Source organism: Chiloscyllium plagiosum, unplaced genomic scaffold (genome assembly GCF_037043375.1).
Source record: "Chiloscyllium plagiosum isolate Xiang-an unplaced genomic scaffold, Cpla_swu_hap1 HiC_scaffold_2, whole genome shotgun sequence".
NCBI classification, from domain to species: Eukaryota; Metazoa; Chordata; class Chondrichthyes; order Orectolobiformes; family Hemiscylliidae; genus Chiloscyllium; species Chiloscyllium plagiosum.
This window is the reverse complement of record NW_028270140.1, coordinates 2,779,657-2,794,828: the sequence shown is the minus strand read 5'-3', so window position 1 is coordinate 2,794,828 and position 15,172 is coordinate 2,779,657. Positions and strand designations below refer to the sequence as shown.

At 39.4% G+C, this 15,172-nt stretch overlaps 1 protein-coding gene across 2 annotated transcripts in view; it reads left to right on the top strand.

The window, feature by feature from the left end:
- The window catches only part of slc12a2 (solute carrier family 12 member 2), a 230,423-nt gene that overhangs the window by 60,673 nt on the left and 154,578 nt on the right, over positions 1-15,172 (top strand). For both annotated transcript variants that reach the window (XM_043718096.2, XM_043718088.2), the window contains exon 2: positions 14,535-14,654. In XM_043718096.2, the coding sequence (XP_043574031.2) occupies positions 14,535-14,654 (120 nt within the window). The remainder of the gene's footprint in view (positions 1-14,534; positions 14,655-15,172) is intronic.

Below are 15,172 nucleotides of genomic sequence, written 5' to 3'. Positions count from 1 at the left end.
TCCATGTGTTTATATGGAAAAAGTGAGAACTGCAGATGCTGAACTCCCCTGTTCTTCAGATGCTGCCTGATGGCTGTGCTTTTTTGACTTGTATGTTTAAATGCTTAATTGACAGCGTTGGCTGTTTAATCCCAATCTGTTTTGGTGGGTTTAAGTGACTGGGTGTGCCTTGCCATTTCAGATATTGAAACTTTAAAGTGCCTGAATAATTGACACATTCTTGCACACTGGAGTAGAAAAGTTTTTTTTTAACTGGAAATTATTGACTTTTTTTTTGACACCTCCAACTTCCACTAAACTAGCTTCTTTGCCATTGCCTATCACACATTGTATTGTTAAACTTTGGTCCGGGGTGTGGGGGAATGAGGAGATTGTGTTGCAGGACCTTTTTATTTTTAATTGCAGTGAGGGCTAAATCCCATAGGGTTGGGTGTGGTGTGGAGGGGAAAACATTACCTGCCTCTGGCAGTCCCTGTTACTGGATCTACATTTTTCTTTCAGCTCCTGGGTGTGGGCTGAGATGTCGATCGTTCATTCCTTTGGAGCCAGTATTTCCAAAATGGCAAGCAGCTGGAAGTTGGCCAGCAATGTTTTGTTATCCACTTGTTCAAAGTTATGACATCCCTGTGGAACAGGTGGGACTTGAACCTGTGCCTTTGGGCTCAGGTAGAAACATTGCCATGGTGCCATGAGCATTAATGAAAGCATTAAGAAGTCTAATTGGTGACTGGATGAATTGGATATTGACCTATAGCAATAGGATATTGACCTATAGCATATGGGTAACTGCCCAAAGCCATATTGCTGGGAAGGGGATCTTTTTCAGATACAGTAATATGCCAAGAAAGATGAGATTTTCTAATTTAATTTCTGTTGCCTGCTAACTCTGGCATGTAATTCCAAGGTTCACTTTTTAATGTTAACCTGCAAAGACATTAGTAATTAGGCATAGATGATTTTTGTTATACTGACTACAATAGTTGCACAGTCCTGGTTAAAACCACACACATCCACAATGTGACTTCCCACTGCCTGCTAGGGAAACAACATACAATACTGCACTGCAGCAGCTTGTGAGTAGGATGCTATAAGGCAATGCTGCCTTTCAGATTTTAAATATTTTATTTCTGAAAGCTGTGCTGAATCCTTACAAAGAACAAAAGATGTCGTCATGCTAAGCTGTTCATTCGGCCAAGGGAAGAGAACAATTATTTTTGTTTCATTGTAAAGGAAGTGCAAGCAGACAATTGTTTCTTGTGTGGTTCCCATTCAAATTATATTGAGAAATGTTTCAGCAGTTTTTAGAGTGCTGTGATTGATCTAATGTAGGTCTGCCCATAATGCTGTTAGGAAGGCTGCCCCAGGTTTTTGACCCCATGATAGTGCAGGGGTTCTGATCCAAATCAGAATGGCAAATATCCAGGTAGTGGTGATAATATACACTGTCTCTGTGCAACAGTATGATTGAGAAGGTTGAAAATAATGGATGGGGTGCCAATTAAGCAGGTTGATGTATAGTAATTATAATGGGGATTTGTGTATCCTGAAACCAAAATAAAAGTCTTGCCTCAGTGTATCACGTCATGGATATATTATTAGTGTTATCCTAGCCTCAGCAATCTGTAGCAACCTTGTGGTAAAAGTACAAGTTCAAGAATGTAGGATGAAATTTAATAATCTCAAGATTTCTTATAGTGCAAAAAATGCCATAAGAGAAACCACTATCAAATTATAAGGCAATTGAAGTTTACAAGTAGTTGATGTGGATTTAGCATTCATTTAGTTACGGTGGTTTGGAAACCTTCAATTTTCTCAAGTTTAGGGAAGAATTATTATTTGATAGCAGGAAGACAACATCCAGTGAAATGCCACCTATTTTGCAATATGCTGCACTCGTTACAGTAACACTAATTAGGGTGTAGACTCTTCTTGCTAGATTATTTGCTTCTCGGTTCAGTATGCTCAGCTCAAATCCTCCAGATTTCGAGGAGGAGCTGTTTGAGTGGAGAATTAAACTTGATTTGTACCACAATTCTCCCAAATATTCAGCCCTCTGGAATGTGAGACTGCTGAATAGATTTGACCTTATTCCTACAACCTTATTCCTACATTCCTACAACCAAAGGCAGAAATTGCTGGAGAAACTCAGCAGTATCTGTGGAGAGAAAGTAAAATTAACTTTTCTTTCTCTTCCCATTGTTAAAGAAGAGTCACTGGATTTGACGTGTTAACTGTTCGTTCTTCCTGTAAATGCTGCCAGACCTGCTGAGTTTCGCCAGCAGTTTCTGGTTTTGTTTCAGATTTCTAGCCTATTCTCTTCAAGCTCCCCAATCTCCTTGAAATTGCAATGGGGTCCTTGCTGGGAAGAGAATATTCTGGACACTTGCCCATCACCGGTGGCACAGTGTGGCTGCATGCACTGACAGCTTTTAAACAGAACTGAATCTTGAGCTGAGGGAAACAGCACATGCTCTATATTTCGAACAGTGAGCCACAGATGGAAGCTGCAGCCCTCCTTTTCCAACTGGGGCACAAGCATGCGGTCACTAAAGGCCCACTCCTGCCCTAGTCCCTTAGCCTATACTGTGTGAGAGATCTGGAGGAAAAAGTAGTATGTGTTGCTTTTTAACCCCCGAAGCCTAGGCCTTCAGCCCCTTGTGGCTGGTCAGCACTTCATTGTGGAAGCTTGTGATTTCCAGTGAAGTTGGTCAGTCAGCCCTGAAATGGCTGATTGATTGGAGCTCGATTTGATGAGCTTTCTTACTGTTGGAGCTAGGGCATCAGCTACCCTAGTTTCATGCATGGAGTGCAAACATGCCAGCCTACAGTTCCATGGTTTATCTGATTTGGAAATCATTGTCCATTAGTATCTTTTGAAGTGGATAGATTTTAAGAGTGCGCAAACGCTTTCAACTTTTTAAAACAATGACTAGATTGACTGACTCCACCCACCACACAACAGACAGAGGGAAGTGTGGGCTCTGTATTTTTCATGCAACATTCTCTCTGATCAATGACTTCTCCATCTTTGACCACGATGTTCTTCTTTTTGGAGAACAAACCTTCATTGTGTTGAGAAGGGCTGTAGTTTAAGTCTGTCTCTTTAATTTGGTACCACTGCAATTCTCTCATCAGATAACGTTTGGCAAAAACTAAGTGTGTATGTCTTACTGAACAGACAATGTTTTGTTGCTCCTGTAGGCCAGTTGTTTCTTATACAAAAGCCTGGTGGGAGTACAGAAATCCCCACAGTGGAACGTTTTCCATATTGTACCTTTTGTCTGTTTTGTGCATGTATTAAGTGGCACCCACATGCATCAGGAGTGAACAATGCCACTGGTTATGTTCTTATAACCTAGCACCAGATACTGCACAATGCAGAGTTTTTTTTTGTTTACAATAATTTCATATGGACTTTGCAATGGTTTACTGCTCTTGTCAATATTTCGCAACAAAAGCTGAACACTCAAATTTCTATTGTTTCAGTGCATTTACTGGTTCTGCTAAAGTAAAGTTGCAACTAATTGTGGTACAAATAGATTTGTCAACTACTTGGCCAGCTGCCAGGATTCTCTCTCTCTCTCTCTCCTTTGCGCTCTCTTGCTTGAGCTCCCCCTCTCTTTTCATGAGCAGTGATATTTATTGTAACGTTTTTCACAACAATGGCACGGATGCTAGATACTTTATTGTATTTTGCGCTCTGAAAAGATGCCAATATATATTGGCATAATATTTCAATATGGTTTGGAGATGCCGGTGTTGGACTGGGATGGACAAAGTTAAAAATCACCACAACTCCAGGTTATAGTCCAACAGGTTTATTTGGAAGCACTAGCTTCAGGAGCACTGCTCCTTCATCAGGTGGTTGTGGAGTATAAGATTGTAAGAGACAATTTAGAGCAAAAGTTTACAGTGTGATGTAATTGAAATGACATTGAAAAAGACCTGGATTGTTTAAGTCTCTCATCTTTTAGAATGAACATGTTGGTTTTAGTTCTTTCATATGCAAATTGCAGGACTCCTTTTAAAAGTTACATTCTCAAGTTAACTTTAACAATTGGTGTCATGTCGGCCCAGATAATGCATTGAAGGTGTGAGGTGCCTGCGTGAGGCTGTCTCAGTGCCACAATGGTCAGACTGATTCTAACCTAAAACAGATTTACAGGATCTTACATGGATTCATCAGTTTTGAGCAAAATAAAATGCAATTCTGCAAGTACAAATTCACCCCACAAACTTTACATATATATATATATGTGTGTGTGTGTGTGTGTGTGTGTGTGTGTGTGTGTGTGAGAATCTGAGTATATGGGTCTGTAGGAATGTGATTGTAGGGCAATGTGCTCACCTGTAGTGTGACATGAACCCAAGGTCCCGGTTGAGGCCATCAGCCTTGGCTCGGCCACTTTGCGTTGCCTGTTGTTGCCTGTCCCGAAGTCCGCCTTGGAGGATGGTCACCGTAGGTCCGAGGTTGAATGTCCCGGAGTGCTGAAGTGTTCTCCAATGGGTGAAACAATCCACAGACAAGAGTGTTCCCTCTCAGTTGGAGAACACTTCAGCGGTCCAGGGCATTCAACCTTGGACCTTTTTGGGTGACTGTCCTCTAAGGCGGATGTTGGGACAGGCGACAACGCAAAGTGGTCGAGCGGAGGCTGATAGCCAAGTTCAGTACCTATGATGGTCTCAACTGGGACCTTGGGTTCACGTCGCACTACTGGTGAGCCCACTGCACTATACACGTACACAGATACTCTTGCGCACGGGCAGACTTGTACCCCTTTACACTTGCAGTCTCTCACGTACACACGCTCTCAGACACTCATAACCATCCCCCCACCCCAAAACACCGCTCGCATACACAAGTTTGTGGGGTGAATTTGTACTTGCAGAATTACATTTTACTTTGCCCAAAACTGCATGAACCCATGTAAGATTCTATAAACCCATGTTTTAGATTAGAATCAGTCTGACCATTGGGGCACAGACAGTCTCACACAGGGCAGCTTGCACCTTCAATACTTTATCTGGGCTGACATGACACCAGTTGTTAATGTTCACTTGGGAATGCAACTTTGTTTTAAAAATTTTACGATTTTACATATGAAAGAACCAAAACCAACATAGTCATGCGAAAAGATGAGAGACTTAACAAACAATTCAGGTCTTTTGCAATATATAATTACAGTTACATCACACTAAACTTTTGCTATAAATTGTGTTTTACAATTGTGTACTCCACAATCACCTGATGAAGGAGCAGTGCTCCGAAAGCTAGTGCTTCCAAATTAACCTGTTGCGCTATAACCTGGTGTTGTGATTTTTAACTTATTTCAATGTGGGAATGGTAATTGTCCTCTAGACTTTTAGGATTTATCATCCAAATGTCATTGCAATGACTGGATATTAAGAGTCTTTGCCTGTACCCATCTGACCGAATCTAGGGACTTTAAATCTAAGAACACAAAGTTTGTGTTAACTTGCTCAGCCTTGCAAATTGAAACTGACACTTATTTGATCTGTAAAGCTGTGATCTGATGCTTCAATCAGTTGTAATCTGTGGTACCAAATTCAGCCTTTAAGAGGAATTTTTATTCACCTTTAATCAACTGACCTAGAAATAACAATTTGTATAATTTGAGACTGTACTAGAAGCTATATTTACCAATTAGAATTAAAGAATGGCAAAATTGTTTTCAGATTAATGTGGCAGAAAGTATTGTCAACTTTACAGCATTTTAAATCAATCTTGTATAAAAATCTTGTCATCTCTTATATAATTAAGTTGAGCAAAAAGATGGTGGGATTGCAATATTGGTTCAGTTATTCCAATCTCAGGAGTGTGGTCAGAAGGAGATCAAGTCTGGAGTTGAACTTATAAAATAAAAGGTTAAAGTAAATATGGATGCTGGAATTCTGCAATAAACACATTGCTGGAGAAGCTCAGCAGGTCTGACAACATCTGAAGAGAAAGCAGTGCTATTGGGAGGTAATGACCTAGTGGTATTATTGCTTGGCTGTTAATCCAGAGACCCAGGTAATGTTCTGGGAGCCCAGGTTCGAATCTCAACGCAGCAGGTGGTGGAATTTGAACTCCTATAACGGTTAAGGGATTTTGACTGTTGTATTAATGAGGGGATAACATTTCGGTGCAATGTTTCAGAGGGTGCAGGACTCTTGAAAGCATTCAGAACAGTTTCTTAACCAGGTATGTAGCAAGTCCACCCTGAGAATGGACCGTCCCAGATAGAATCCGGGAAGGGATTGGATGGGATGGGTCTTGGTGCTAGTGATCATAACCGTATGGTTGTAGCATGGAGCAGGATAGATGTAAAGATATACCAAGTTAAGATTTAAGTGGGGGAAACACTAATATGACTAAACTGAGATATAGTTTAGTCCAAGTGGACTGAGAATGGCTATTTTAAGTTAAATGGGTATTAGATCAGTAGCTGGCTTACAAGGATTTAAAGATTGGTCAGAGCAAATTAAGAAGGATGGAAGTGTTGTACCTAACCTTCTATCTCGTGTTGCCTGTGGGACAGAATAAGTCAAGAAGAAAACGTACCAGATGTCAAAAGCTGAATATGGTGGGAGGTGCATGAGCGAAATTTTAAAGGTGAGGTTTTGGAAAGTGAAGAGCCCATGAAAATATTGATATTGGAAGTAAATCCATTTTCTGTAAGTACTTGGAGAAAGCTGATAATCAAGAAATAAAACAGAACCAAGTTAACTAATCAATAAGTTAACTAGTGGAGGACATACTTATTAACTTTTTGCACCTATTTTCCTAATTGGAATGAAGCAAACATTTCTAATTTAGCAGAGGCATAGTATGAAGCATTGGATAAGGTAAATTGGGCAATAGAAGCATTTCACTTTTTTAAAGTGGGGAAATCACCAAGACTGGATGAACTGTATACCTGGGTACTGAGGGGAAGTGATGAGATAAAAACTAAATACTACTAGATAAACTTGGGAGCAATGGCAGAATCTGTAGTGACAGAGTTAAATCGTTCTGAAGAAAAGTCAGGAGACTTGATATTTAGCTGTTTGCTCTTCCCACACAGACCTGCTGAGTGTCTAGCACTTCCATGGCTCTTGATCTTCTCACTCACTGGGTGGGTGTGAGCAGAGTGTTTAAAGTGGTTGCGTTCTTGATCACTGGTATAGGCCTCAACCAATGGACTGTAAAATCCTGGTGAACTGGAATATTTGTTGTCAGTCTGTTTCTTGTGCTTGCCTCTTCATTCCTCATGAACTGGTTGGCCGGGACTACAGTGAGTTTTTTTAGCAGTGGAGATGGCCTGCTACCTGACACCTAGCCAGCTCATACCCACTTGTTTTAACAATCAAATAATGCTGCCCTGTGTGGCTGGAACAAAGTGCCTCAAACCTTTATCATGTTCTATGAAGTGCGTCTGACTACCATTGTGATATTATTTATGTCATTTGGATGACTTCAAGCAATTGCAAAGCTACAGCCAGTTACTAAGAGGTTGTGAGGTGATTTAGTGAGTGGCAAGTGTTTATAATAGTGACTTTTGTAATGGAAGGTGGGAACAGCTTATATCTAATCTAACCTGGAGCAAGTGACAGGTCAGGAAGGTAATCAGTTCATATGAATAGTCTGCTATGTATTCTCTGTTCGATTTTTTTTTTCAAATTTTCTGTGCGTGAAAGCTGATTGGAGGAACAGCTATTCTGAACATTTGTAATGAAGATTAATCTGAAGTTCCCTTTATTAGAATGGGGTGTTTAGTATCAGATTTAAAGTTCAGTATTATTGTAACCTGAAATGACAGAACAGTACTTTTCACACAATAAATCTTGTCAAGCTACAGAAGAAGCAATATCTGGTGCATGGAGTTTTTGGTATTAACAATAGGGACAAAGATTTATGAATCTGTTCTTGGCCACTGTCAGGCAAACATTTATTTTAAATGCTTGTCAGTGAAGCAGGTTAAACCTATCTACAGAGATTGTGTTGCCATTGATAATTACTCTACATGAAATAACATTGTGTTGTAGATATAAGCGACAATACAATATGTAATATGAGTGCAAATATTTTCTGAAGTTGATAGCGAGGAAAGTTGTATGCATCAAGTTTAATTTCAAGCATATAATTGTTCCAGATGTTTACTGAAGATTTAAGGCATTTGAAATTAAACATTTGCATGTTTTTTGTAAATGCAGGTTTTAATCTTTTCTGTACCTAATAAATCTGTTGCAACAAGCTAAGGGGTGAATTTGTCTCCACTTTTCAAACTTTTTAATTTGGCCATAACAAAGGCTTACCTTTTTTAAACCATGAGGATATTCCTTTTTCCAATTTTAACATGTAAATTTTTACTGTAATATTAAGGAGACAATCAGTGGTTGTGAGATGACCAAGTTATGTCCACGTTTTGGAAGTCTTTGAGTAACCTGAGACTACGGTTTGTTGATTGGTTGCTGGGACTAACTGTTTAAATTCTTGTTTTTTCGGCTTTTGTTTCCCAGTCTGGGTTTTTTTTTCTTGGTGAGTGTTCTCCAGCTGTTTCACCTTCTTCTTAGTCAAAATCCATCTCTTCTGTGTTTTTCCTTTAAGGAAAAACTCCTTTGAAATACAAGGTGGTTCTGTGTTCATTTTGTTCAAGATTTTTTTGCCTGCAATAATCTGGCCCAAAAGGCAAAGTTTTTTTTATCATCCGACGTGTGAAAGATCCCATCAGTTATTATGCTGGTGCAGAGGGTGAGGGAAAGGGGGTGGGCTGGTGGTGAGGGGTACAGTATGATTTAATAGGGACCTGAGAGGTAACTTTCTTCACACAGAGGGTGATGTGTGTATGGAATGAGCTCCAAAGGAAATGGTGGAAGCTGGTACAATTACAGCATTTTAAGAAATATCTGGATGGGTAGAGGAATATGAGCCAAGTACTCTCAAATGGGACTTGATTAAATTAAGATATCTGGTTGGCTTAAAGAGGTGGACTAGTGGGTCCGTTTCTGTTCTGTACAACTGACTCTTGAGTATTTCTTGAACGCCTCTGAAGCTTACACCTTTATCATTTTCACTGTGTCTGTCATTGTGGTACTTTTCTAACACATTCCAAGCTTATATTTTCAGTTTTACCAATTGCTCCTGCTCTGATAAATTTTTTTGGATTAAATATATTTGTACCAATCAATATTTCACTTCTGTATCATTCTCGTTCCGACACTACTTTTTTTAAACTACTGTAGGATTTCATGTTGTCAAAACCATTCCTGATGAGTCATTCTTTATCATCCTGATCAGCCCTATACCTCTGCATTACCTGGCTTGAATATTTCTCCAGTATGCAGTTTCCACAAATAAACAGTTAATTTTACAATGTAATATTTTAAAGTTCATTCTACTTTGCAATGTTTTGTTTTAGTTTTTCTAAAAACATAAGTTCTTGATTGCCTGCTTTAATTTCAACATCTTTCTTCCCCAGTAAAATAATCTGATATTGGCAAAGTTGAATGTTTGTTTTATCCTTCATGTAGATTCAGGGTTCCAGGAATGAACATTCTACTCAGCACCTGATAGTGTTTGTCTGAAGAATACCTGCTTTCAGCTTCTCCACAATTCCTGTTGCTATTTATACTTCAACTTCATCTCTAAGCAAATATACCTGAATCTTATTCTCCATACCAGCCTTTTTGTGGCTGTTTTTTTTAAATTAATGAAAACCTCTTAAGTTGAAATATTTTAAATTGTGCATTTTCTCTGTTCACTTGACGTCACCTGTTCAACAATTTAAAAGGGGAATTTTGGGTGCAATTTCTTAAGTCTTTATGTATTTGTTTTGATTTTTTTGAGGGGAAGTGACAGCCTAGTGGTATTATCACTGAACTGTTAATCCAGAGGCTTTGAATGTTCTGGCGAGTTGGTTTTTGAATCCTGCCGTGGCTGACAGGGATGTTTAAATTCAATAAAATCTAGAATGAAGAGTATAATGACCACGAACCTGTTTATTGATTTGTGGAAGAATCCCATCTGGTTCAGGAAGGAAGTTCAGATTACAGCCAGCCAGGAGCCAACAGGGAAGGAAACTTGCATCTTTACCTGGTCTGGCCTACATGTGGCTCCAGACCCACGGCAATGTGGTTGATTTTTAACTGCCCTCTGGGATGGGGAAGAGATGAGGAGAAAGTGAGGTCTGCAGATGCTGGAGATCAGAGCTGAAAATGTGTTGCTGGAAAAGCGCAGCAGGTCAGGCAGTATCCAGGGAACCGGAGAATCGACGTTTCAGGCATAAGCCCTTCTTCAGGTTCCTGAAGAAGGGCTTATGCCCGAAACATCGATTCTCCTGTTCCCTGGGCAAGAGATGGCCAATGACGCCCCCAGACCATGAATTAATTTTTAAAACTACTTCTGTTTGTCCCTGATTTTAGATTAGATTACTTAGTGTGGAAATAGGCTCTTCGGCCCAACAAGTCCACACCGACCCGCACCCACCCAGACCCATTCCCCTATGTTTACCCCTGCACCTAACACTACGGGCAATTTAACATGGCCAATTCACCTGACCTGCACATTTTTGGACTGTGGGAGGAAACCGGAGCAAACCCACGCAGACACTGGGAGAATGTCCAAACTCCACACAGTCAGTCGCCTGAGGCGGGAATTGAACCCGGGTCTCTGGCGCTGTGAGGCAGCAGTGCTAACCACTGTGCCACCGTGCTGCCCATTAGATGCACTTTTATGTATTGTTTTTCATCATTTTGAGTGATGGGAGCCTCACTGGCTGGACCAGCATTTGTTGCCCGTCCCTAGTTGCCCTTTAAGGTGGGGCTGAGCTGCTGCAGGCCACCTGCTGTGGGTTGACCCACAATGCTATGTACTGTTGTGCGACTTGCTGTAAATCCTGACCCAATATTGTTATGTCTCCAGAAAATGTTAAAGACTTTATGTAATACACCGTACTCCATTTCACCTTGCTTTCTATCAACCTTGGTTTGAAAAATCTTGTTTAGATTTGCATATAAAACACAAATTCTAAGACTGTAACAATACGTAAGCAGATATAAGCCATTATCAACTAAAACTGTAATCCCATTATGAACTCTAACCTGCTCTAACCACCCTAGAACCAATACCCTAGTTGTTGACTAGCAATAAGTCTATCATTGATCTGTGGGCTAGTGACAGTCATCTTGGCACCTCTTGACCACAGATTGTCTATAATCTGAGCTTCAGTTACTGCCTGTTTAATGGTTATTTGGTATCTTTGTGCATGGCAGATATTTGCTTTCAAACCTACAGCCACCCTTTTGAAACAGTGCTTTTTCTGTACAGTTCTTGCTCATTTCAGTGCCCAGTTTATAAAAACACCAAGACAGTTGTTTATCGCACATCATGAGTTTTAAATATTTTGTGGATGGCCCTCTTCCTTTTAATTTGGTGACTACATTGGAAGTGAGACAATGTTGTATCTTCCAACACTCATTGACTCCCATATGATGGCAATTTTCATTTCTGGTCTGTTTTCATTAAATCTAGGGTGACTCCTGTCTATCCTTGTGGATTTTGTTAATTTTGAACTTTTAAAAAAAACAATAAAAGCTCCAGCTCATTCACTCCAACCTTTTTCATTGCAGCTCACCCAAGGGGTGTCACATATTCCACTGTTCAGTTTTTGGAAGGCTCAATTACCTATTTTTAAGAGCTTTTTACTTTCTTTAAACAATTCTGCATTGCATTTGTCAGTTGCGTGCTCTGGATTGCTTTGTTTAAACTTCCCAATATATCCACTCCTCTTTTACATCAGTCTTCCTCGCAGGTGGCAGTCCACAGTAAAGTTATTTCTCTTTATTACTTTAGAAATCAGGGCTGGATTACAGGTCATTGTGCTATAAGGTGTTCCGTCAGCGCAAGTTGCCTATAACGTGATTGACGAATTGTGGTCATTGTTTGGATAATGCGATCTTTCTACTGAACGGACACAGCAACCTTCTGTAGCACGAAGCTGCAGAGGAACATTACTGTCAGGTTATAGCAGAACTATTGTATTTCACAGAGTAACTTGCTTTCCTTCCTACAATTTAAAAATCTTTCAGCTGCATCTCAGAAGACTGTATATTAATCTAATCAAATTTATTCTTCCTAAAACTTCCAGAAGCCACCTCTTGGGCAGTTGAGGAAGTGTAGCAAGTATTGTCCTTGTCAATGATGCAGAATTTTTTAAAACTTCAATCTTGTGCTCAGTTCCATTATAATATAATTATCTAATATTACTACTGCACCATAACTTGATTAGTTAGTGTTCTTAATTGTTAGGTGCTTTTAGCATTCATAAGCACCTAATTAGATTGTAAACAAATAATTGTTTGTCATTGATCCTCCATTTTGTAATTAAAAGCACCCAAGGTTGTTTGAGTTAGAGCAATTAAACTGCGATTCTAAATTACTTATGAAGACCATGCCCATCTCAGTTACGAAACCTCTTTCCACAATTTTTTTTATGGAAAGTTGGTTTTAAGTGCAGAAGAAATTATAACAATTTGACAATCAAAAAAACTAATAATAATAAATGAAATAATGCATGCTTGCATCCACGTTAGTTTGGAGTAGAAAATGTTCAGATTTTGATTCTTTTGAAACTTGATTTCCGATTATAGTGACCTGCTGAAGAGCAGAGTCAAAGGCTGGATTTTTCAAGTTTATCTTTGTTGAAAATCTGGCTTATTGCAGAGGGACAAAAAAGGTCAAGATGTGTTTAAATTCTGATCTCCAGAGCATCAATTCTCTGAAACAATTGTGGTTTCTCCTAAGTTTGTCCTGTGTACACCCATGTGAACAGGAAGTGCCAAGTATCAATGTTTTTTTTCAAGAAACATTGTTTGGCAAAATGTTTTAATGCTTGTTGAGGGGACAGATCAGTACTGTACTGTGTATTTTAGTGGAAATCCTTTCTTTGCCTTAAGGGAAATATTTGTAAAGATTGCCTTTTGAAAGGAAAAGTTAGAAAATCCTTATCGCAGCACCTGATACTATTTAGATGTTATCTCACTTTTTATAAATACAAGCTAAATGTTTAAACCCATGAGCTATCTTTATTGATTCAACTTAAGCATGCTTATGATGCTAGTGCAGGTAAATTATAGCACATCTTAAAAAGCAGCATTCCCTATTTCAGTTTATTGCTGATGGAAATACTAGATATCACTAGGTTGAAAAATGTAACGTGCTAACTCCTTTGTTTGTTATGCAGTTAATTTTTCACAGGTGCTGCACCTGACATCTGGTTTTAACTTGGGTCTTGTTTGTACTCAGTGTAATTTTTTAAAATAAATCTGGCTGTTGGGTTAGGATTTGTGTGTAGGAGTATGGTGACTTCTGAAATCAGTAATTTTTTTGTACATTGGAATGCTCGCAATCTCTTTCAAAGCTTTGAAGACTTTTTTTTAGAATAGTAGCAGTCACTATTGTAAGTGACAGCCTTCACCTATCTATATCTATCTTCTCCCCACACCACTCCCTTTTGTCTTTTACTCTAAGCAACCTTAACATCTCTTCCATTTGCTCCTCTTGTCCTACATCAGTTTCCCCCCCCCCCCCCCCCCCGTAGAGAAAAGAAGAATTTTCCAGCCCCCTTTGTTTCTAATTAAATCAAACTGAACTTGAGGCGTTGACTTTTTTGCCCTCTACAGATGCTGCTTGTTTGTTTGTTTGTTTATTTGATATTCTACTTAGTTTCAGTATCAGATTCAGAGTACCACCAAAAATATGACATTGCCTACGATAGTCCCATCTGCTTGCTTGCATGCCCATATGTCTGTCCTTGACATGCTGCAGTGTTGCAGTGAAACAGCACAAACTGCAGGTACATCTCATCCTCAGACTGGATACTGTACATCCTTCTGGACTTGACACTGAGTTCAACACCTTTTTTAAATTGTGAACCATTTCTTTCCTTGCTTTTAGCTTGTTGTCATGTCGTCCCCTCCCCTATCCCTATTAAAGTTCATTTTCAAGTGTGGCAGGAGATGCACCATGGTTCTACCATTCTCACATTCTGACTCTCATTTTCTGTAAACTACCGACATTTTTAGAATTGAGACTTGCTTTTGTGAAATATGAACTTGATTTAATTCATTGATCTCATTGTGGATTCTGAGTTTGTCTTTGACAGTTAGTTGGTTAACAGGTCTTTAGTTACCAAGTTACTTCTCTACATTGTCTCAGCTATATACTGATTATTTTGTTGGGAATTGCTGGTTCCTTCCCATTCTGTCTATATGTTAACTCCAAAACAGCAGCATTACATCCTATTTACCAGAACAAATGTTGGATAATAAAGCTGACTTCAGAGATGGTTTATTCCTGCTTTGAATGTATGGTTTCTTTCCTTTATCCATTTCATTAACTTCAATCTGATAACAAGTGATATATTACACAATGGTTTTTTGAATTTGGCATTCAGTAGTTAACTATTACCTTTTTAAGGGAAATCTGGAATAACTTCCTAAATATTATGATTTGAAGTGAGAGTTTATGAAACTAAAATCTTTTTGTTTCGCAGGAGCCTTTTGAGGATGGTTACGCAAATGGAGAGGAAGCCAGTCCAGCTGAGGAGGCTGTGTCAAAACATGTTGTTGACAATAAAGGGGTTGTAAAGTTTGGCTGGGTTAAAGGTGTTCTGGTGAGTAATTGCATCTTTCTGCTTTCAGTAGATAAAACGAGAATATTTAGTCATCAGTTTTTAATTTCTTTTTGGGGTGGCTCAGTGGCTAGCATTGCTGCCTCCCAGTGCCAGGGAGCCGGGTTTGATTCCAGGCACTGGCAGCTGTCTGTGGAGTTTGCACACTCTCTCCCCGTGTCTGTGGGGGGTTTCCTCTGTGTGTAATTTAGAATGGCCAATCCACCCCAACCTGCACATCTTTGGATCATGAGATGAAATTGGAGCACAGTGTGTTCAGGGATGTGTAGTTCAGGTGGGTGAGCCATGTGAGATGGGAAGTACAGAGTAGGGGCTTGTGTCTAGATGGGGATGATCTTTTGGAGGGTCAGTGTGGGCCAAATGGCCTGAGTCCACACTGTAGGGATTCGATGATTCTATGAACTTTGTGAAGCTTTTCTTTTAATTTTTGTGAAGCCATTTAGAAATCTTCTGATTTTTTTTTTGTGTTGGTATAACTTATGACACCACTTGGATTTTAG